This window comes from Ciconia boyciana, chromosome 1 (genome assembly GCF_034638445.1).
Source record: "Ciconia boyciana chromosome 1, ASM3463844v1, whole genome shotgun sequence".
Lineage (NCBI taxonomy): Eukaryota > Metazoa > Chordata > Aves > Ciconiiformes > Ciconiidae > Ciconia > Ciconia boyciana.
In genome coordinates, this window is record NC_132934.1 from 53,938,596 (window position 1) to 53,961,275 (window position 22,680).

General features: G+C 42.7%; 1 protein-coding gene across 12 annotated transcripts; it reads left to right on the forward strand.

Annotated features, from left to right (window-relative positions):
* The first annotated feature begins 529 nt into the window (after nucleotides 1-529).
* On the forward strand, nucleotides 530-20,881 carry GAS2L3 (growth arrest specific 2 like 3). 12 transcript variants are annotated; one of them, XM_072866212.1, is made up of 12 exons: nucleotides 530-711; nucleotides 3,732-3,768; nucleotides 3,866-4,029; nucleotides 4,801-4,929; nucleotides 6,254-6,301; nucleotides 7,262-7,430; nucleotides 7,844-7,962; nucleotides 9,428-9,569; nucleotides 13,281-13,344; nucleotides 14,020-14,158; nucleotides 15,426-15,533; nucleotides 16,269-20,881. In XM_072866212.1, exons 5-12 carry the CDS (start codon nucleotides 6,272-6,274, stop codon nucleotides 17,655-17,657), a joined length of 2,160 nt encoding a protein of 719 aa, XP_072722313.1. In that variant the 5' UTR covers nucleotides 530-711; nucleotides 3,732-3,768; nucleotides 3,866-4,029; nucleotides 4,801-4,929; nucleotides 6,254-6,271; the 3' UTR covers nucleotides 17,658-20,881. The 12 variants fall into 12 exon arrangements, with proteins under 12 accessions (XP_072722313.1, XP_072722341.1, XP_072722378.1 ...); XM_072866240.1 differs by having other exon boundaries at nucleotides 3,879-4,029; XM_072866277.1 differs by having other exon boundaries at nucleotides 3,975-4,029.
* The last annotated feature ends 1,799 nt before the right edge of the window (nucleotides 20,882-22,680 follow it).

Sequence of the window (22,680 nt, forward strand, 5' to 3'; positions counted from 1 at the left end):
ACCATCAGCAACACCCCAAAACAGGTAAGCGAGTTTGAACGCTGTGCGAGGTGGTGCGGGCTCCCTGATGCTACCAGGGGCTGTAGGCAGGGTGGGTGGTTTCCTTGTGCCTGGGTCTGCTCCGAGCAACGTAAAACCGGAGAGCTGGAACACCAACGCGCCGACCATGCTGTGCTCCAAACCGTGGCCCTGCACTGTTGGCAGTGCGAGGAAGACGTCGGGCGCAGAAACAGCTCTTCGCCCTGCTGCAAAAAGGCCTCTTCGGGTGTGAGCGCCTCGACGGGCAGGCGCTTCCCCCGACCTCCGAGCACCCGGTACCCTGCTCCCGCCGCCCATGACCAAACCCGCCACCGCTGCCCCAGGGAAGCAGAACTGCTTCAAACGCAGCTGGTGACACACGAAGGAGGGGGCGTTGAGGCCCCTGCTTTCCTGACAGCCGAAGCGGCCCGTGGGCGGGAGGGCCATCTGCCGCAGCGCCCGAAAGAGCAGCCCTCTTGGCCGTGCCGCCGCAGCGGCTGGGACGCCGAGGCCTGCCCTGGCCTCCGTGGGGGCCTGACCGGGCGGGCACGGCTGCCAGCGGGGCCGTGACCCTGCGCCCTGCACCGCCTCAAAGGCCGCGTCCCTGGGGGAGGCCGGAGAGGCTGCTCCGCTACGCAGCGAGCCCACCCAAACCGGCGGGGGCGCCGGTGGAGAACCCCGGGCTGCCCCCTGGTAAATCGGCTACAGCGGAGAAACCGCGAAGGGCTGCGGCAGAACAGGCGGCGGGAGCGCGACAGCTTCCCCAGCCGCCCGGGGGCTGCGGGCCGGGCGGCGCCGCGGCCTCGGGCCAGGTGCGGCGGGCACGGCCCCGCCCGGCCGGCCCGGCCCCGCCCCGCGGGCGCTGATTGGCCCTTTCGAACGGAGCGGCCGGCGCGGGGCGGGCGGGGGCGCCCTGGTGCGCGGCGCGGGGGGAGCGCGGCGCGGCGGGGCGCGGCGGCGGCTGCTGGTGAGTACCGGGGTGCGCGGCCCAGCCCGGCCCGGCCCGGCTCGGCTCGCCCCGCCCTGCCAGCACGGGGCCGGTGGAGCGGTGGCAGCGGGAGAGGAGGGCGGTGGCAGCGGCGGTGCGCAGCTCCCCCCGCACCGGGGTGTGGTGGTACCCCGGCCCCAGCCCGCGGGGAAGGTGAGGGGCGTCCAAGCGGCGGCGACGAGTCCGGCCCCGCGTGGGGACCGGGGCGCTGCTGCGGGGTCCCGCTTGCGGCGGTGCATCGGGCGCGCAACTCCGTGAGCGGTGGCACTCGATCGGTTACGCTTATCTGTAGGGCAGCGCTGAAAACGTGGTGAGCGTGGCACGTCGCGGGGAGCCCCGTGCAGCGGCGACAGACCCCGGTATTGGGCTAAGCCCGTTACCGGGATCGGCTCGGTCACCCTTCCAGGGGCAGCAGCTCCCACCCGGCTGAGTTAGCCTCGCTGGCATCGATGTTGGAAGTGAGGTGCCGCGAAACTTACCATGGGGAAGGGAGAGGGGAGAGTTTTTGCATAACGCCCTTCAAACCAGTCTCTCCTGTGCCTCACGCAAGCGTTCGAGGATGTGGTGCTGTTTTTGTAGGAAATCTGCCCTTGTGCTCTTGGCTAAAATACTCATTCGTATTGCTTAGTAAGCCGAAAAAATGTCTGGCTCCTTTCTTTGCCCAAAAGCTGGCTGTATTCCAGGGATGCTGTGTGTCACCTTTGGCGTAGTATCAGATCAAGACATGGGAAATAAGTGCATGTATAGCTTTAGGAGCTATAAGGCAGAGCTGGCCTATGCATTTGTAATTCTAAATGTACTGGGTGGATCTTTCATAATAAGACAGGATTTTATATTTAAGTCATAATAAACGCCTCCTGACTATGGCCAGCCAGCAGCCTGCTTCTTGGACATCAAGTGATGCTCCCACTCAGTGTTGCTTTGCTGGACGAAGTGTGGGGTGGAAATGGGAGGGAGAGAAGAGTTTGTTTGTGAACGTGAGCAAGCGGCAGGGCTAGCGTGTCTCGTGTTAACCAGCCTCTCCCCAGACTGGATGCTCTTGTGGTAAAGGAGCCATCTGCACGTCTCTTGCAGAGATGCCAGCTGTTGAGATGAACTGCTCCTCCCTGATTTCAAGTGGGTTTCTCTGCCCTGACAGGTGCCTTTGCTGCCCTTTGGAAGGGGAGAGCGGGCTCGCTGCTGTGTGCGCTGTCACCAAAAGGTGTGGAAAGGCAGTCCACGAGGAGAGCAGCCAATGTGCCTTAATGTAAGGAGTTGGTTGCCACCTTAAAGTCCTTCACCTTGGACCCACTAGTCTGGTTCTTTCTCTTTTGTGCCTCTGAGGCTTCCCCAGGGAAGCAGAGCTCCTGCTGACTCAGTAATGCAACAAAAGGGCTCTGTAATTGCTGTAGTGACGGAGAGAGTAGCACTCCATGGATGTTTCTTGTTGTGCCTGCCTCTTTTCCTCTGCATGTTAGGATATGTGTACCAAAAAAAATCTTGGCTATCCTGTAGTAGGTTTCAACAGATACTGACTTGACAGCTTCTTTCATTTCAGAGTGTTTAAAAACATGGGTTTCAGTAGGTACTGTCAAGACTAATCTACAATTTCCAGCTGCTCTGGGTTAGTCTGTTGTGACTGCCTTTGGGTGTTGATGGAATAGACGATGATGTGTGATATATCTTAAGTACAGGGTGAAGATGTAAAAGTGTTTCTACCTGAGTTTTTTTTAATGAGTCTGTGAACCCCAGGCTTTTTAATGAGCCTTTGAATCCCTTTAGGTTCCACTTAAGCTAGGTCAATGTCCGCTTCATCTCTGTTTTAGGTATCTGTGGAGTTATGGATTTTTTTGTTTGCTTGTTTCTTTGTAAACTGTGCAGTCGAGTAAAATGGTACTTGGACTAGGTTCATCTTGTGCTACAGAATGGCTTGTAATTAGTGTAGCGTGTCTTGCTGGTTGGGTCCCAGTGAATGATCTATAAAACCTGATACAACTGATACTAAGCAGGCTATCTGGTGTAGCATCTAAGGGCATGTGTTAAGCACCCTGAAGTATTTGCGTAAAGTGCTTTAGTATTTGCTGACTTTACTGTTTCTCAGATTGCCTGGGGGCAAAGTGGTGGGCATCTCTGGAGAGCAGAAGCAGACTACAGTCTTGCGAGGCTGTCCTGGTCATGTCCGGGGTATGTCTGCAGCCCCTTTCCTGAGAAATGCCTGTCCCTATGCCACGTGTCAGAAGATAGCTACCTTTTATCTCACCTCTCTTTCCTAATGTTGATCCATAGCTTTAGTCCTTTATTGGAGGTTTGGCAGTCGGCCAGCCGAAGGCAGCTCCTCCCTTCCCCAGTATATCATCTGGGGCTGACCGCCTGTCTCACAGTAAATCAGTGTCACTGTATTGATCCAGCTGTAAGGAGCTACTAGACAGCCTTTCTCCTCTCCTCCCATGTCACAGAGCCTGTTGCCAGCAGAAACACCAGCAGAAATGAGGTGTTTTCTGGGAGTGGTGCTGGGGGTCGGGGACCTCTACATTTGCTGAGCTTGGAGCTGGGCTGGTTGCCCCCCTGCTTGGGAAGTGCTTGCAAGTTTCTCCTGCTTCCCCCTTTTTAAGGGGTGAAGCAGGTAGAGAGCCCTCCTAGGCACCCTGGGGGTATTGGCTGGCCTGGAGATGGGAATGGCACAGCCTGAGGCTATGGGTGGGACACGATACAGTACATTTTCATTCTGGGGTCTTCTCTTTCACAGCTGTGAGCTCTGAACACCAAATGCCTGTTCAATGAAGGTGAGTTGAAAAAACTGGCATGTGTAGAAACTGAAACAGTTCTAGCTGGAGCTGACTGAATTCAATACCAAATACTTGATTCATTCATTATGTACAGCTTTTTGATGCAGGGAACCCAACTGGTTTTAGAAGAAGTCAGATTTGGTTATGACTCTACCTGGTACTGCAGTATTTGCCTCACTACGGCACCTTCTGCACCTTTGCAGGCTGGCTACTTGAACGTGGCAGACTTCTGGGTCTTCTCATCCCATGCCTCTCCCTGTAAGTGATAAGGCTACATTAATCTGTATTCTCTGCAATCTCAGAGCTGGACTGTTTGGGATCTGAAAATGGGTAATTGTTACTATATTAATTTTTCAACTCAAAATTTGTGCAGGGTAGTCTGTATCATCAGAGATTTTTTTGTTAAATGTTATTTAGATGCCCTGATAATAAGTGAAGCCGTTTGATTTTCTAGAGAGCTGTTTGGCATATGGGCTTACAAAATAACTTGTTTTAGAAGAGCAGGCCCTTGAAGTTCGAGTGCCACAATTTTCCTCAATCTCATCTTTTTCTTTATTTTTCCTTTTTTAAAATTTTTTTGACTAGTTTTTGTTAGGCATGCCACAAAACTGCAGATGCTGAGCATTCTTGTGATAGCTGCTGTGTGAATATTTTGCTTTGTTCTTGTTTTGAGCTCTCCCTGTGAATTAGGCTGCCTTTTGTTTTCCCTTGGCAGTTAGTATGCTACAGCTCTTGTTAGCCTATATGGAGCTCCTTATTTTAATGAGACCAACTTCTCTACTGGCTGTTCTGCTGTTGTTTTATTTATTTTTTTTGATCAATGAAGCCTCTTACTGCGACTCTCTTGGGACAATAGCTTTCTTATGCTAAAGGAAAATGTATTCCCCTGGACAAAGCTGTGGGAAGCATAACATGCTCATTAGTAATGCTTGGTATATACACTGCCCTTCCCTTGTTCATTCATAGAAGGAAAAATGACATCAAGGAGAGGATGTGTCTTTTTCTTTTTTTTTTTTTTTCCTTCCCTAGAAATAAAAGGAGGGGGAAAGATATCACTTGAAGTGTCTCTCATAAAGTTTGAGAAGTGCTAGCAGTTCTGATATAAGGAAGTGGCTTCAGTCTGAAAACAAACAGGTTGCTCGTTTGCTGGTTGTAGAGGTAAGTTGTTTGAAATGCCTGATGTGTGTGGTCCTACGTAGCGTGTGAGGTTCAAGGCAGTGGGAGGGAAAAATAGGGAGGAAACAGCACCGTTCTGCTTTCTGGGTAAGAGGGAGGGTGAAAATTTTTATGATAACTGGGTCTTCTGTGATGGGCTATTCGGCCTTTTGCCGTAGGAAGGTGAGGTTGTGCAACAGATGGAGGAGGAGAGAAGAATACTGTCTATGTATAAAGCTTAAACATCTGGGACAGGAGAGGGGAGTTATTAATTTTTAAAGGAAAACAGATGAGTTAAAATTGTCTGACTATGTCTGCAATCTGGTTTCCAGCCTAATCAGTAAGATGAAGTTTTATTGCAGCTATTAAGTAATGGTGCAAGAAAGTTGGTTTTAACTGGTTTCGAGACACAGATATGTAAATTTTGAGGTTGTAATGCCCTCCACCACCACTGTGGAGAGTTATGCTGAGGAAATTCCTTCTGGTGCATGTGTATGCAGCTAACCATGTAATACTGCACATCTCTAGACCTGGAGCCTATGTGGAGAGACTTACTGATCCCCAGCCCAGTGCGGAGTTTGTGCTGGGTTTTCCCATGATTGAAAGCATTGCTGGAAAATACTGTGTTGGCTTCAGGAGGGAAGGTGTTGACCAGATTGCCTTTAAAACTTTCCTTAAGGATTGTTTTGCCAGGGGATTGTCCTGATAACCATATTGCTGCAATAGTTTGCAGCATTCTGTTGAAAACTTGGGCATGTGCTAGCTGCCTGGAAATCTAAGTCAAAATCCCAATAGAAATTAATAAAAAACATTGATTTCTTTCATGTATCTATGCAAGAAGAAATCTCAATCTTCAAAATTATTTTCTTGCTTTAAGATTTTCATAATCTTCAAAGTATTTAATGTAAACTCAGGATGCTTATATGTGTATTCATGCATGTACAGGATACGCTTGTGATAGCTGAGAAGGAAGGACTGAATGCCAACATTGTTAAATTCAAGAATGGTTTGAAGTTTTAGTATTTCTCTTTGGCAAAGTAAATGCCTTACAGCTCCTTAAAATCATGCAAACCTTTGAGTATTATTTATGCATACGAAGTTAGTTGCTACTTTGTGCTGTAATAACTGCTGCTTTATTTAAGGGCAGAGAACTGCAGTTGACTGATTACTGGATCAAAACCTTAGCTGCTAAGATACTTCCCTCTTTCCCCCCTCCATTCCTGATTTGACTTGCTCATATTTTGCCAAAACAGCACTGGTGGGTTTTTCTTAGGATTTTCATGAAAGCAGGAGGGACTGTATTAAAAATTCTCTTCTCTTTCCCCAGGGGGAGAAACTAATATAAATGCAGATGACCATGCAGAATGCAGTTCAGGTAAATGCCTTTTGTAATGTTTGAATTCTGTATAATGCTTTTTTTTATTCAAAGGTATACCCTGAAGCAGATTAAATGCTAGAATCCCCAGAGTTATCTCTAGTTTTTTTTAAAAAAAAAAAATAACTTTATCATTTTACAAATGGAGCAATGTGGCAAGATAGATAACCCAGTGTTACATGATAGGTGGTCCTTTCTCTTCCGAAGTGCTGTTACCTAAGAAGGTTTTGAAGTCAAAGGCTGAGATTATTTCAAAACTTGCTTGATGATTAAGAGGTGTTTTTAAAAACCCTATATTCTAGTTAATCACTTAAGTATAAATAAATAAATATATTTTATACACACACTGAACTGAAGGAAAGTAGTTAAGAATACCAGAAGGACTCTGTCTTTGGGAATTTTGTACATGAACTTTCAGCGTGGTCCTTTTCTTGAAAGGTAAAGGTACCTCTCAGATTGAAAATATGCAGTCCTTAAGAGAAATGCTAAGGATTCATGTTCGTGTTGTGTTCTTGCATGGGAATATGTTTCATCTTTTAACATCATCATTTTAATGATTTAAACACAAAACGCCTCTGAAATGTTTGATCAGAGAAATCAGTAGTCTGCAGTAAATTATATCATAAACTGCAGATTTCATTACTTAAAATGTGCTGAGGAAAAAAAAAATCCACAAATTGAATGCATGTTTTCTTTATTTAATATTCAGTAAAGTATGTAATTTTAAATCCAAAGAAGTCAAGAGAACGAATGTGGTAGTACTTTTGATACAGGAGTTACTAATGAGAGCTGCACTGTTTGTGATTACTGTTGTGTTGGTTTGCTGTATCTGTCTGAAGGGGAATAAACACTCACTCTTTGAATAATAGATCTTTAGCGTAATTCAGAACTGCAGGTTTTTGTCATCTGACTGCAAATATTACAGGCTCGCTGTCTTCAGCTTATTGAAATCTTCTGCAGGTGTGGTTTGGAGATGACCTTCCCTTAAGTCCCCGAAGTCCTCTGACTCCCAGACATGGGCCAGGTTTGGCAGATGTGTGCCTGTATGACCAATGGATATCTGTGCGGCATGAAGCAACTTTGGTGCCTATGCAAGAAGATCTGTCAATCTGGCTGTCTGGCTTGCTGGGTGAGGTTAAAAATAAATCACTGTCTAATAAATTTCAAAGCACTTTCCAATATTCCAGTCAATGCTGACACTTAATATCTATAGTACTGTTAAGATCTGGTGTATTTGAGCCTGAATGGCTAGGAGAATTGCATTAAAATGCATGGTTTGGTTTCGGATTTTATTAGCTGCCACCTCTTAGAGGTAGGATGATTAATAGTTCTAATTTATATTTCTGAATCTTGTTAGTCTAATTAAAATCTAACTAAGTGGATATTTGATTTTAGTTTACTTATATATTTCTACTAATTTTCAGTCTTTAACACTGTAGTAAATTATATGATGGATGGAATGCTGTTTGAGTTGCCTCTAAGTTCATATGAAACTTCTTTACCTTCTGTGAAGTAACTCTAATATTGACCTTCTTATTTTAGGAATAGAAGTCAAAGCAGAACAACTGCTGGAAGAACTTGATAATGGGGTACTACTCTGCCAGTTGGTTGGTGTTCTTCAAAACACAATCAAAAAATGTTGTAGCTCAAATAATTTAAGGGTGAGTCATATTGTGATTTTTTTTTTTTTAATACATATATAAAATCTTTAATTGTAAGTAGTAGTAGAAGGAAAGCAGGTGAGTGAGGCTTCCCAAAGTGGCATTCTGTGTGCAGTGTATCCGGAAACTGATGAACAACAGTGTGGCGTTATATATGGATAAACTGTCCTTATGCAATAAATGACTTATTCACTTTGTTAATGAAATCCTAATGTCCTTACTAGTTTTTTAGTTTGATTTCAGTAGAAGTCTTGCCAGAGGAAGGTCTAGTCCAAGTCTGGAGTTTGTTCCCCTGATAACATCAGTGTGGGTTGGTAACAAGATATCCATTGGCAGTTGGTGGAATGATTTGTTCCAGAAACTGGTGGCTAAACTCTAGTATATAGGTTAGCCATGAAAATATCCTTATTGAGATGTACCTGAAGGTGGGCTTCAGTGTTTTTGTGGGGAACCAAGGCTGAGTTGAAACGTGAATCTCAAGCAACTCGCGGTCTGTGTTTGTACAATGAAACGAAGTGATGTGTCACTTTGGAGTATAAACCCATGTAATGCTGGTGCAGTAGCGTATGTTCAATGTACTGGTACCCAGGATAGCTACAGCAATGCTTGGCTTTGTCAAATAGTAGATCACCAACTAATGTGCCCTGATTGGTAGTGCTTCCCTTGGGGGCAGGAGGAACTGTTTCACCATATCCAGACCATTTTTTTTGGTGTTTACCTTTTACTGTTTTATCTAGTAAAACAGTAGTTTTAAATAATGGATATTTACCAGTAAGTAATATAATTACTAATATTAGAATTATTATTAATTGGGGGTTGGGACGGGATGACAAGGCAGCAACCTTAGGATTATACAAGAGCCATATGGATGCTGCAAATCCTTAGGGCTTTTTTAAGGAGGACAAGGTGCCCAACTTGTGTACCTTTGAACTGTTTCTTTAGTTTTGAAGATACCAATTCAAAGCCAAATAAGTACTGAATTGTTTTAAAGGAAACTGCCCTTTACTCCCTTTTGATTCCCTCCGCTTTCTAGAACGGGCTCTACAATGTTGAAATCTGGCACCTAAGTATAGTTTAGTTGATTTGGGGTTCTCTCTGCTCATTCTGCTGCTGTGAACAGAGCTTGGGAAGGGGGAATAATTATCTAGACCTGTGAAACCACCAGTAAGACTTTTACCCCAGCATGTGGGGAAATGGGGGAGCAACTGTATGGGCAGTTCTGGGAGAGGTTGCAGAGCTATAAGGATTGTTCACTCAGTGACTGTTCACAAAGATAAGGTGGAATGCCTTCTACGTTAGCATAGGTTTTTTTTAATAGAATACATGATGGGTTGAACACAAAATAGTTACTAATCACTGTTTCTGTACTCTGAATTTAGAGTTTATTTTCCTTTGCAAATATGCTTTGCAATCTGTTGGAAATGTTGATGTGCACAATGTACTTTTTGTTTTCTTCCCTTGCCAGAATTTTCCTATGAGAAAAGTTCCATGTAAGAAGGATGCTCCATCAGGATCTTTTTTTGCCAGAGATAATACAGCCAACTTTCTTAACTGGTGTAGGGCCATTGGAGTTGATGAAACTTATCTCTTTGAATCTGAAGGTTTAGGTAAATCTATCTTTTTGTAAGACTTGCTTTGATCTGTATGTGGATAACTACCTGGTCAGGGAGATCTCTTGTGTATAGTCTCATGAAGCCTTTGTCACAACTGTACCTGTCTTGTGCAAGCTATTAATGCTTTTATTTTAAGGCAGTGTTCCCATAAAAGCCTTGAAAAATCAGTTCAGTGACTGCTCTAACCTGCATGATGCTTTTCTAACCTTCTAAAATTTGCCATGTGGGAGGAAAGGAGGAGTGACAGCTGTGCAGCAAACTCGCGTGTTTTCCTTCAGTAAAAAGGCCTGCTGAGAAACAGAGGAGAAAAGCGAGGTTTTGCTTTCCCTGTGTGGGGAGACCACAGGGCCATGGAGTGAACTGACAATAAGATCCTTTATTTGGTATTAGAGCTCATTCTTGTAGCAGAAAGCCCTCAGAATAATGCATTCATGACTGCTGAATTTGGTAACTACATCAGGGCGTTGTGCCTGAAGTGACAACAGTCTGTTGGTAATTAACATTTACTTCAGGACCTGCTTGACATGACTCTAAACCATTTGTATTTTCCCATTTAATAAGCTAGTTATAAAAATAGTCAACTGTGTGTATGCCTGCCCCAGTGCACAGTCTGTCCCTTATAACAAACAGCTTCTAGACTGATACTTCCACATGGAATACAATTTTTTTGACTGTTAATTAAGAGGAACTGTGCTTTCATCACATGGTAAATAATGAAATGCCCTTCTACCAGCTATTATGTCAGTAAAAATTAATTAAGACAAACTTTTCTGTAGCAAGCCAAATACTGGGGTTTTTTGTTTGGGTTTTTTTTTTTTTTAAAAAAAAGGCAAAATATCTGCCTGTCAAGCAGAATAGCAAAAAATTGCAAAGTACCTTTGTTTTCAGTAATCAAATTAATTTGTCACAATATTTACTAGATTTTCTTGAAGACTGTGCCATTTAATGCTCTTTAAATGGGTGTCACTGTTTTCATTACTGCTTTTCTTTTAAGCTCTCCTCCCTGCTAGTCGGACTGCCCATGCCTTCTCTACTGGATAAGTCACCTTTTAAAATACTGAGAAAATATCCTCATTTGCATCCGTCTCATTCTGATTTAACTAGGGAGTGTATCTTTTTTCAGTGCCATGAAATACAGATGAGTAGGAGAACTGAGCTATAAGAAAATTAGTTTTAATATTTTTTTTCAGTTCAACTTGTATGAATTGCATTGCTTAAACATCTTAGGTCCTGTAAGTGGATGGGTAACTAGAACCTGTTTAGCCTCCCTGAGATAAGCAGACAGGATTTCCTAATGCTGTGGCTTTCACTCATAGCCAAGAAGTGTTTTGAAGTCTGATTGTAACTCTTGACACAAGCTTGCTTTGTGGCATAAATATCTTCTGTGAGCCTTTTTGGCAGTCGAAATGAGCAGACATGCAGCCTCCTTGATGAAACATTCTTTCCACTGATGTTCTCCATCAAACTTCCAAGCCATTCTTTATTAATGAGATAGGGGAAAGACAATTTGACAATTGTCCTTTTCCCATCAGATACATATAGCAACACCTCCTGAAAAGTGTGGATGGCTGTGAAGGAAATAAATTAAGTGGCTCCTGAGGCAGCAGAAGGGGAGAGTAGCCATCATGGGGTACCCTTTGACATCAAGCCAAATGTCTTGATCTCTGCTAGGGATTTTTCTCTTCTGGATTCAGGCAAATTGTGCCTCTTCTGTTACAGCTGACAAAAGCACTTATTAAAAAAAAGAAGGATGAAATGACCTCTAGTACCTTTTAGATTATGGCTGCACCAACTTTCTTTTCTAGATTTACCCTTCGTAGTTGGATCTTTTAACAAGTAGACTTAAAAACTGGAGTAGATGATGTAAACAAGAACATCTGACTTCATACTCAGCCTAGACTTTAGGAAATGCTTCAGTCTTATTTAAAGCAAAGTAATTTTAAATATAAAATTGAACATCAGAAAGATGTTAGATTTCATCTGTAAATATAGAGCTGGCTCATTAGGCTTCTCTTCAGAGTGAATTTCCAGTTTCTACTGAATTTTGTTACTGCACAGTATGAAGAAAGTCAGGCTTGTTCATATAAATGTTACACCATACGAAAATTGTATCTATGGCTTTTCACATTTCTTATGCTTGATGGTGGTGGGGAAAAGAATGGTGCCGTGTGTGTGTGGATGGGATTTGAATGACCCTTCTCCTAGCCTTAGGTTTCTAAGTTATTAGGCAGTATACCTAGTTGGCTAAGAAAGAAGAGGAATGGCTTGTTTTCTAGAGCATTCATACAAGTATGTTCTTAGAACATATTGAGAGCATCTCAATTTTGAGGCTGAAATGGGGGCAGGAGAGGAAGTAGTTACTTGTGTGTGAAATTTTTGAACTATTTTCTTTCTTTGTTCATGGCCCTTGTTTCTTTTTCCTTGCACACCTAAAGATGGAAGTTGCAAGAAACCAAAACAGACATTGCTTTCCTTCTGCCTCTTCTATTATTCAGTGCAGCAGTAAAAATAATTGAATGTTTTCATTTTAAAGTTATCAAGAAAACCCAGAAGAACTGCCACTGTCACCTACACACCATTTGGCTATCACTCCATTCTTCCACCTCATTCTTCAGCTCTCCTGATCTTGATTTAGTGTGTCTACACAGTCAAGTGCATGCAGCTGTTAGAGCTGCTCCGAACTGAGGGGTGCAAAGCAGCCTCTGTGTCAGGTGCTAGCTGGGTTAATGTGGGCACAGTCCTTGAGAAGCAAAGCCTAGTGCAAAACTCCGTGCTACTAACATATCTGAAATAGTGTTGCATCTTTTCTGTGATCACAGTTGGTATCTGATGTTTGCACCTGAGCGTTTGCCTCTTAAACCAATGTCATTCTCGCCTCCTTCTTATGGTCGAGGGTTTTGACCCTCTTTCTCGGATGGATCCTCACAAAGATACCAAATTCTGACGAAAACCTTTGGGTGGATGGGGCAGGAGGTGGGGGCTGATAGGGAGGGGTGAAATGAGGGTATAGCATGGGGTAGGGGAGCTGCCACTGGCCAAGTGGTATTTTCTAGTGCAACTGGGTGAATCTGCCATATGGATGGACCCTGCTGGCACCCAGAACTTTTAAAGTGATAAGAAAAAGGATCTGTTGCTTACTGAAACGGTAACAATCGCCTGGATTATTCTTTCACAGCCAAGGGTTTAAACCACTTAGGCTGACTGGCTGCCTAGCCATCCACTTGTCAGCTAGATCCCTTGCAGTGTATTCTCCTACAGTTTTTCACCTATAGAGTGTATGTGCCTATCTGTGACTGTATGCACAAGCGTGAACAGATGGAGAATATTTTCCTACTTGCAGTTGAATGCTCTTCATCTTTAAGACTGCTATAATATATTTTGGGATAGGGAAGGGAAAGCTCTCAGATCTCTTTCTTTCCAGTTCACATCAAGAAAGAACAGCATAAAATCAAATAAAGCATACTTCTCTTAGGTGGAGAAGAGTTTCATTTCAGGAGTGACAGGACGGGTTTAAACACTTTATGGAATAGAAAATTAGAGTTGGAAAACATATAGTGCTTTATCCATGATAATGTAGCTTGCCTCTGGGTAGAATGATGGCAAAATTATAGTCATCTATTCCTTATCTTCCCTTTGTACCTAATTGCACAGGCCTCCCCACAGTAAATATGAGCTGTAACTCCCTTTTATTCTCTTCCCTTTTAGTTTTGCACAAGGATCCAAGACAAGTGTATCTTTGTTTGTTGGAAATTGGACGCATTGTATCCAGGTATGTGATCCATACACACTCTTAACAAGAAATGGAAGAACATATTCTATTAACTAAAAGCTAAGACAAAGTTAAGACATCTGCGGTCATTAAGTGCAATACAGTAGATGTTAATTCTGTGCAGAAAGTAATGAGTAGCTTTTCTAGGACCACCGTACAATATGAGTATTTTTTCAAATATTTATCAGACTCTTTTCACAGAGAAGTGCTGGTCCACACTGGTTTTTATAGCTGTATGTTTAAATACTACATTCAGCTTATAGATGTCTGTGTATCTTGGAAGAACTCGCTGAACATTAAGTGCAGTTTTAAGGTCTCCATTTTTTTAAGCTTTTTGGCAGGTATCTCTATCGTTCTCTAAATTTAGATTTCTAATTTATTTCTAGTGCAGAGCTGGAAGCTTTAAGATAGTTTAAATTGGATGTGAGGTAAATTGTGTAGTTTTGACAGTATTTTTACTGCCTTCTCTGGTAGCTCCAAGACCACCTTTGGGAGGACTTCTACTAGAAACTCAAGAGTTGCTCCTTCTCTTTGCATTATCAAGGCAGTTATTCCTCTGACTGATGTAGTGCTGTTCCCTGTCAGTCAAGCTACTCAGAATTTTGCATGTTTGTTATCATCAGTTTCTTTTTGTTTTCTTTAGCAATTAAACTCTACTTTTGTATTTGTGTTGAGGTATGGAGTTGAACCTCCTGTACTAGTAAAACTAGAGAAAGAAATTGAGTTAGAAGAAACTCTGCTGATGACCTCTGGACCACCATCACCTATTAGCACAGCAAAGTCATGTTGTCACCATGGGGAGCTACATGAGGCAGTAAGTACTACTTATTTATTGTGATATGGGCTTTAAATCAAACTCTAAGTTTAGTACTTGTATGATCTGGCTCAGTAAACATAGGCTGTTTTTCATCTAGTATTTGTGAGCCTCCTTAAAAGAAAACAGAAGGGTATACCTCCTTTGAGCAACTATTTTTTTTGAAAATTTAAGCAAAATGCTGTCATATATATTTTAGAGTTAATGCGTCAGTGCATATAACCTGCCTTGATTTCCAACCCTCCCCGCTCCCTTTCATTGCTGCTTTGAGTATAAGAAATGCTCTCATTCAGTTTTTCTGGTGTGTCAATATTCTGACATAACGTATACTTCTTTTCAATTTGATGTTTTCATAAAACTTCATGAAATGTTAAAGTAGGCTTTGATAAAACTCTTCTTCAAAAGACTTTAAATAAAACCTCTGTAGCTGTACCAATTGAAAATGAATATGTATGCGGAAAAGGAAATGATTTGTACATCTTGTGAATTGGTCCAAAAGGAATGATGAGCAACTTTCCTATTTTGCTTAAAAATACATGTTGAGACTTTAAAATTAATTTATTTTAAAGGTCCTCTGTCTTCTAATATAAAACTTCTGCTTCTTTGGGAATGTCAGCCACCAGATACTCGCTCTCTCTGAAAAGTCTCACAATTTTTCCTCCTTGGCAATAGTCTTGACCTTCCAATTTGTTAAGTTTCTAAGTGGCTGTAAGAGGCACATCTTCTCTAACCCTGAACTTATTTGAGGACTACCTTTCTCCTTTTTTCAGTGGTTTCCTTCTTGGGTGTCACATAGAAGACTGACTTACAAAAGCCTTACAAAAAGTTAAGGAGAATGCTGAAGTAGCCCTGGGTCAGGTGTAGCAATGGATTTGGTCACAGGAGAGACCCGGGCACTTGTTTCAATTTCTAGAGACTGTAACAGTGTCTTTACAAGGTTGTGGTTGGAATTTGATGCTACTATGCATAGGGTTACAGACAAATCTTAAAAAGGAAAGTAGAAATAACTTAATTGAAGAAATAATCAAAATTGGATTGGAACAACTCGAAATATTTGTCTGTACATACAGTTTGTTCTTTTAATCTTTTATGCTACGTTTTGAAGCTTTAGGTAGCTGAGATTTTCTTGTGAGGGAATAGAATTCTAGTGTTTTCTTAGATTGAGATGAAGATATCAGTATCTTTTCTTGTATTAAATATCTCAATAAACTGTTAAACACATGCTTCTGTCAAAATACTAACGGATGCTTTCAATTTTAATAACTAGGTTAAACATATAGCAGAAGATCCTCCCTGCAGTTGTTCCCATCGATTTTCAATTGAATACTTATCGGAGGGACGTTATAGACTGGGAGATAAAATACTCTTCATACGAGTAAGTATTTTCTCAGAATTCCAATTTATATTCATAATGGGGAGAGAAATGCTTTTAAGTGGAATACTTCATTTTTATGGTATTGTTTTAGAATTACAGAATGATTTAGGTTGGGACACCACGTCATCCCATCTCCTATTCAAAGTGGGTGTAGCTAATTAGATCTTACAACTATTGATTTTACAACCGCACTAAACTAAGCAAGTTAATGTTTTTCTGTGGTGTTTCTAAAATTTCAGTAGCAACTTGCATTATAAATAAGGGTAATGCAATAGAATATCCTGAGAACATCGCTTGTTCCAAATCTGGATGCTTGGGGTTTATAATTTGTAGGATAGTTGAGTGCTGTCTTCAGCAGGCGTTAGAGTTTCTGGGATTAAAATGTTACGAGAACATCCATAATTTGAACAAAGCCTGTATCCAAAACTCTGTATACTAAATAAAGATGCTGACAGAATGGTCAAAATGTCTTCTGTATATATGCTTTCATTATTTCCTGGCGCATAATGACTGTCTCTGCAGGAGAAACTATCTAATAAAAGAATTGAGAAGTATAAGCCTCATTTATAACATAATTTCTCTTTTTAAAAAATGTTTCTGTGTAAGAAAGGAGGTCCTATTTTTAGTCGATTTCAATAGATGTTAATGTAAGATGAAGACATAGTGCTGCATAAAACAAGACAGAAGTTTCTCTTGTTCTTCTCCTGCTCCCACCCCCTCTTCCCCCATTCTCAGATGCTACATGGCAAGCATGTGATGGTACGTGTTGGTGGAGGCTGGGACACTCTTCAAGGTTTTCTGCTTAAATATGATCCATGCCGAGTGCTTCAGTTTGCAACTCTGGAACAAAAAATCCTGGCATTTCAGAAAGGGGTCACCAGTGACAGTGTCCCCAGCTCGTCAGCTAGAATTCAGGAGCCTCCTGTCATGAATCCAATGTCAGCTGTCAATATGTTTCAAAAGCAGCCATCAAAACCCCCTACTCCTGTTTCCGCTCTCGGGGCCAGTGCCAAGAAGGCTTTATCTAAACGTCCTCAGTCCCCTGCCCTGGCATCACCAAAAGTGCCAGTGCCCCCATCCTCCACAGCCAAGTCATTGACAGTCAGGTCCAAATTACAAGGGTCTTCAGTGACAAGCATGCGGTCTCCTTTCAAACCATTAGCTGGCACCTCAAAGCAACTGGAGTCTCCTGCACACAACTCAGCAGCTTCTGCTCCTTCGCAGCCTGTAAGCAAAAGCTCTTCATCTGCAGGAACGAGAATGGCTCTTGTTCACTCCGAAACATTGCGCAAACGTATTCGGTCCCCTGATGCTCCCAAGGTGAAATTTGCCCTGGCTCAGAGCTCCCCGGCACCAGCGCTGAATCTTGCCCTCTCGTCCTCTGAAAAACAGCCGTCTCGCTTGCCTGGGACAGCTGAAACAATGGCTTCAAAACAGAAGCGTGTTGCTGCTAAATGCAAACCTGTATCTGTCACTAAAACCAAAGTGAATTCAGTTGCTCCGAGGACTGCCCGGCCGCCTGTTACAAATCTGCGTGCTGTTGCCAAGTTTGCACATTCTCAGCAGCTCCTTGCAAAACCTCCTTCTGAAAATACCATTCAGACCTCAGGAACTGGGTCTTGGCAACCTCAGAAAGCTCCACAAACAGCTTCTGACCTGGCAAGGAACCTGAAAACTACTTCAGTCCTAAAACACTCAGCTTCTGCACCTTCCCTTGCAGTTAGCAAAGCATCAAAGTCACCACCTACGCTGGTATCTACAAGCAAAACCATATCGTCAGCTGTCAATAGGCAGCCAAATGTCAGTAGACCCCCTCAGGTTGGACCCGCTTCATCCAAACCTCCTGAACGCACTCCCTTATCTGTTGTACGGCTTCCTCAAACTTCAGCCAAAGTGGCAGTGACCAAAAAGCCAGCTCAGCCTTCCACAAAAGGTCAGCCTTCAACCAAAAACTTGCAAGCAAATGAAAGCTTGGCCCCAGCAGCCAAGAAGCCTCTCCCTAAGGGAAAATCACCAACGGTGTGTAACAAAGGAGTGCCTGGTGTATCAAAAGGTCCTCTCATGAAGAGCAGGCAAGATGATCACTATTTTGTTATGACAGGGAGTAAAAAACCCAGAAAGTAAACGTATTTGTTACTTTCTGTGGAAGTCTTAATTTCATTCAGATGGGCCTCTAGTATCTGCTACACTGAGGACAAGGAAAAAAGTTAAATAACACTACATTTACCATGAAATATTAGGTATAACCTACATTTTTCTGCATAACTTACAGTAAGAACTGTACTTATTTTGAAGTTTAGAAACTTCTGTTTGGATATATTTAGAAGTGAGCTTGCTTGCTGTGTAGCACCGTGGAATAGAGAATATCCCTGTTTGCTGCTAGCCTGACCTGCTGCAGGGAAGGCGGGAGAGAGGAAAGGGGAGCTAGGGCTGCTGCTTTTGCTGCTGCTCGTTTTCAAGGGAGCGAAGCCTGCCCAAAAAACATCTACCCAGGGCAGAGCCTGAGCGATTCTGGTGGTTCTGGCAGATCTGCATTGAGGCCCGTGGCAAGCAATAGAGCCGTGCACAAGCTGTAAAAGTTCTAATACCTCAAACAAAGCTATGTTTTTTAGCTCACCAGTGTCCCAGAACCCAAATTTGGGTCACCTGCATGTATTAGAGAGAGAAAGAAATCTCTAGTCATGTTTAGATTTGACAGCTGCCGTTATCAGTATTCACTGTGCCCCCCATATGCCTTAAAGTGGCTTCAGCTCGCTTTGAAGTGGAGCCTTCTTGGTTTGTGTTAAGCTGGACATGGAAAATCATGGCCTTGATTGCTCTCTCTCATTGTGCCTTAGCCTCTCAAATTCATGACAGATCTCCTCAGTGAGCAATGCTACTTTGAAAACCCTGGGCGGATAACCTTGCTTAGTTCATGTTCAAATCTGACTATAAGTGAGCCCAGTCTTTCCTAGCAAGCTCTTGCTGCATGAAGAAAAGCACCTGAGTTGCTGGGAGGGCACCTCCCCTGGGATGGAGCCCCAACGCAGCTCCTGCTCCAGCGATGCAGAGCTGCAAGTACTGACCTGCACCGGCAGAGCCTTAACGCTCTGCAGGAGTGGCCTTTGCATGTAAAACTGAATCACTAAATACTTCTCGGTGCTACAAATTAATTTTTGTGGGCAGTCTTAGTCTGCAGTGGCCTTTTTTGTTTTATTTATGGAGACCTTCTTACTGGCTCTCCTGTATTACTTTCTGGAGGTGAGGAGTAGCATCCCGAAGAGGTAATGAGGGACTACATTTGCCTTTAAACATCTGAAAGTGCCAGAAAGCTATGCACTGTTTACGCTCTCAACTCCTGAAGGCTTTCAGTGGGTTAAACATCTGTGGTGCTCAACACCTTTACCCTTAACAGAAATGAGTTTCATGGTAGATGAATAAAAACCTACCGTCTTTGGGAGTGGCCTTGTTTGAGATATTTTGGATCTAATGAACAGTCATTCCTACAAACACCAAGAAGCTCTCAGGTTCTGTGAAGAGACACTGCTGACTTCCACAGACCATCACTTCTGCTCTCTGCTCCCAGGATATTTACTTATGGGCAGGAGAAGAGATGCATGCAAACTGCAGCTTCTGATGTTGTATATTTAATTCCCCCCCCCTGGAACTAGGGAACTAGAGTAAGCAAGCATCATAAACTAATAACGAGTTCTCATGCACAGTGGCAAAGTCATTGAGCTGCCTTTCTGAGCACCTTGTTAGCTTTTTTAATTTATGATTCTATTTATGCATATCTACTGTACAATACTGCTTACAACCTGCTGGGAGTAAACAGTAAATAACAATGTCCATACTGTAGGAGGAAAACAGGCCGATTTTAATAATGTGGACACAAGTCCCACAAGCTCACATACAAAGTTGTATGTTTGGGGAAGGCCTTACTGCTTACTCATTTTATAAATACACTGGTCAAAGCCACTACTGCAAATGTTAATAGTAGTGACTGTAGTGGTCTGCTTTCAGGTTTGATAAATTTGACACACTGTTTCATATGCTGAAAGCATTTTACAGTAGATGACTTGCTTTTGATTTTGGGCTTCCAGATAGTGAGCTTTGATGTGATATCTCATGCAGATTAATAGCTGAATTCTTGGGGTTTCTTGATGAGATGAGGCTGAGATGGAGTTAACTTTCTTTACAGCATCCCATATGGTGCTGTGTTTCATATTTGTGACTAAAACAGTGTTGATAACACACCAGTGTTCTAGGTGTTGCTGAGCAGTGCTTGCACAGGGTCAAGGCTTTCTCTTTTTCCTGCTCTGCCCCTGCAGCAAGTAGGCTGGGGGTGGGCAACAGTTTGGGAGGGACACAGCTGGGACATCTGACCTGAACTGGCCACAGGGCTATTCCATATCAGATAACATCATGCTCAGCAATAAAAAAGGGGTAGAGGAAGAAGATGGGAGGGGGAGTTGGCTTCCAAGGTGGCAGTTGTCTGCAGACTGGTTGGGCATCGGTCTGCCTGTGGGAGGTAGTGAATCATTGCCTTTGCATCACTTGGTGGTTTGGTTTTTTCCCCCCTCTTCTCTTCCCTTATTAAACTGCCTTTATCTCGACCTGTGAGTTTTCTTGCTTTTGCTCTTCTTGTCTCCCCTGTCCTGCTGGGGTTGGAGGGGAGAGAGTGAGCAGCTGTGTGGGTGCTCAGCTGCTGGCTGGGGTCAATCCACAACACTTTTTGAACCTTTTACAAGTTTTTTAGTAGAAATTTAAACACTGAGACTCTTGGATCTCGGTATAATGCTATCTCAGCATCTACCTTTTTGAACTATAACTTCAGAGAAAATGAGGTGGATGGTTTCATCTTTGTGATCCATTATCTCATGTAATAGACTGAATTTTATGGTTCAAAATGAAATAAAAAGTGTAAGCTGGGAAACTGGCACTGAAAAAGGCAAAAGAATTCCTTTTACAGTTGAAACCTTAATCAGCTAATCTAAAGATGCTTCACCTGTTACATGTGGGCAGGCTTGGTTTGGTTTTGTTACAACAAATAGTGTATTTGAGCATGGTCCAACTTCTGTGAATATTGCTCCAACTTTATAGTCGTATTGTAACTAAGGGTGTCATGTAACATGAGGTGAGCCAAGAATTAAAATGTAACAAAGTACATCCTAATGGAAACACATCCTTTTTTCTTAATGTTTACATTGCCAAATAGCAAGTCTAATCTTCAGCTTGTATTACTTTTTGTGAGGGAAAGATAACTTGGAGCAAGAATCTGACTGAATTCTCCACGTGTTATCAACATCCTTCTGTATGAGTACTTATTTTAAATAAACATATACTGCACCTTTTTTACATGCACACTTTTTTTTTTTCCTACTGTCATCTTTTTGTGGGGAGGGAAAGAGAATGTATTTCAGAAGGCTTATGTTTTCACTCTACCACCACATAAATAGTATCTTCCATCTCAGGCTATTATGAAGACATAAATAGCTGCTTCTAATCCATTGCTTTGTTTGGAGTTCAAGACCTCTTTACTCTGATCCTGGTTTCAGTATGACTAATTGAGTAGAAGGGGCTTCCTACTCTTTCCTAGCTGACAATGTGCCTGACTAGTTTCAGATATACCTCTCAGTTTTATTCTTTGCAGCTCTACTTGAAATATAAAGCACCTGTGTGCCAATATTTTCCATGCTTACATCTTGTCAACAAACTTTAGACCCATCTCTGTTTCTGTTGCCATCAATAACAAGCTGCATTGGTTTTATTGAGAGGAGAATTGAGTCTTCTCATTGGAGTCACCTAGTTATTCTTTTAAAATCAAGGTTCAAAAATTTTTTTAATACCTGCAGTTCTCTGCCTGTTCCAAAGTGGCTTCAGTTCCTGCCAGTCTGACGCTGGTGCCTAATCATATATATATAATTAACCTTCCACTTCAGTGTCTAAGTGCATTCTTGCAGCATCGACCACGCTCGTTCCTACAGGACCAAGCTCTGCAGAGATGTTAGTTATGGCTTTCTTTTAAGAGATGGTGGTATTACAGCTGGTCAATAAAATACAAAGACAGCCCAGGACTCTCTCAGGTAAGTATCCTAACCCTCAGAATACAATGTCATGCCTCCTTGTCCCAGCAAATCTTAAATCACTTACTGCCCACCAGTAAAGCTTTAAAAGGAGATATGGAAGAAGGTTTTTCCTCCTACTCCAAAACTGCCTTCATTGCTGGTAGGTATTACACGTTCTGGTGAAGTTGCATGTTTTATTCTGAATGAGGATAAAGTGACGTCTCCTCCCCCCTGGGTTAGCTTTCTAGCCTTTAGACCTTTATAGAAAAGATTGGATCATTCACACTTTTTACAGGTAGGTATACAGGATTGATATTTGCTCTTTTGAAAAAAGAGCTTACTTCTAGTATCCACAGTCCAAAGCCATTCTTCTAACTCAGGGGAGAGGTATTCCTGAAGTCTTAAGCTCCTGCTTCTCAAACTCCATTGAAGAGTATAATTTCAGGTTGTGGCCCTGCTCACAGCTAGACAATGGGAAATGCTAGTTCCTCACTAAACCTATAGGTGCATCAAAATCAGAATAGCCTCTCTGGTGCATTCTAGGTGCTTAACTTAGGGCTCCAGCTACTACTCCTGCATGGAGTTCCTAACCGCAGGAAGTCAGGCTTTTCTGCACTCTACCTTGTGCTAACAGTGTTCAACTCCCCGACAAAATGTCCTGCAACCACATTTCCATTTCCTTTGCCAGAAGTATATTGCTCAGTGCAACTGTCATGCTCTTCACAAAATTACCCATACTTTTCTAGTACTTACGTGGCTGTTATATTGTCTTCTGCTTAACAGATTTCCTACAGTAGTCACCAAAATGCTCTATTCCTCATTAAGATAGTGTAAGTCTGGCTGTCAGAAAAGCACAATTTATTGTATTGTAACAATTTACTGCATGTTACTCAACTTTTGTTGAGTAACAAAAGTTCAGCTGTTCAGTCAACAGAACACTTTTCTTTTCTCCCTCTTGTTCTCATCATGATTCCCCTGTGGCCAAAACAAGTCTGGATCCTGTATGCCCTATGGGTTTTTGTCATGGTTTAACCTCAGCTGGCAACTAAGCACCACACAGCCACTCACTCACTCCCCCCTGGTGGGATGGGGGAGAGAAT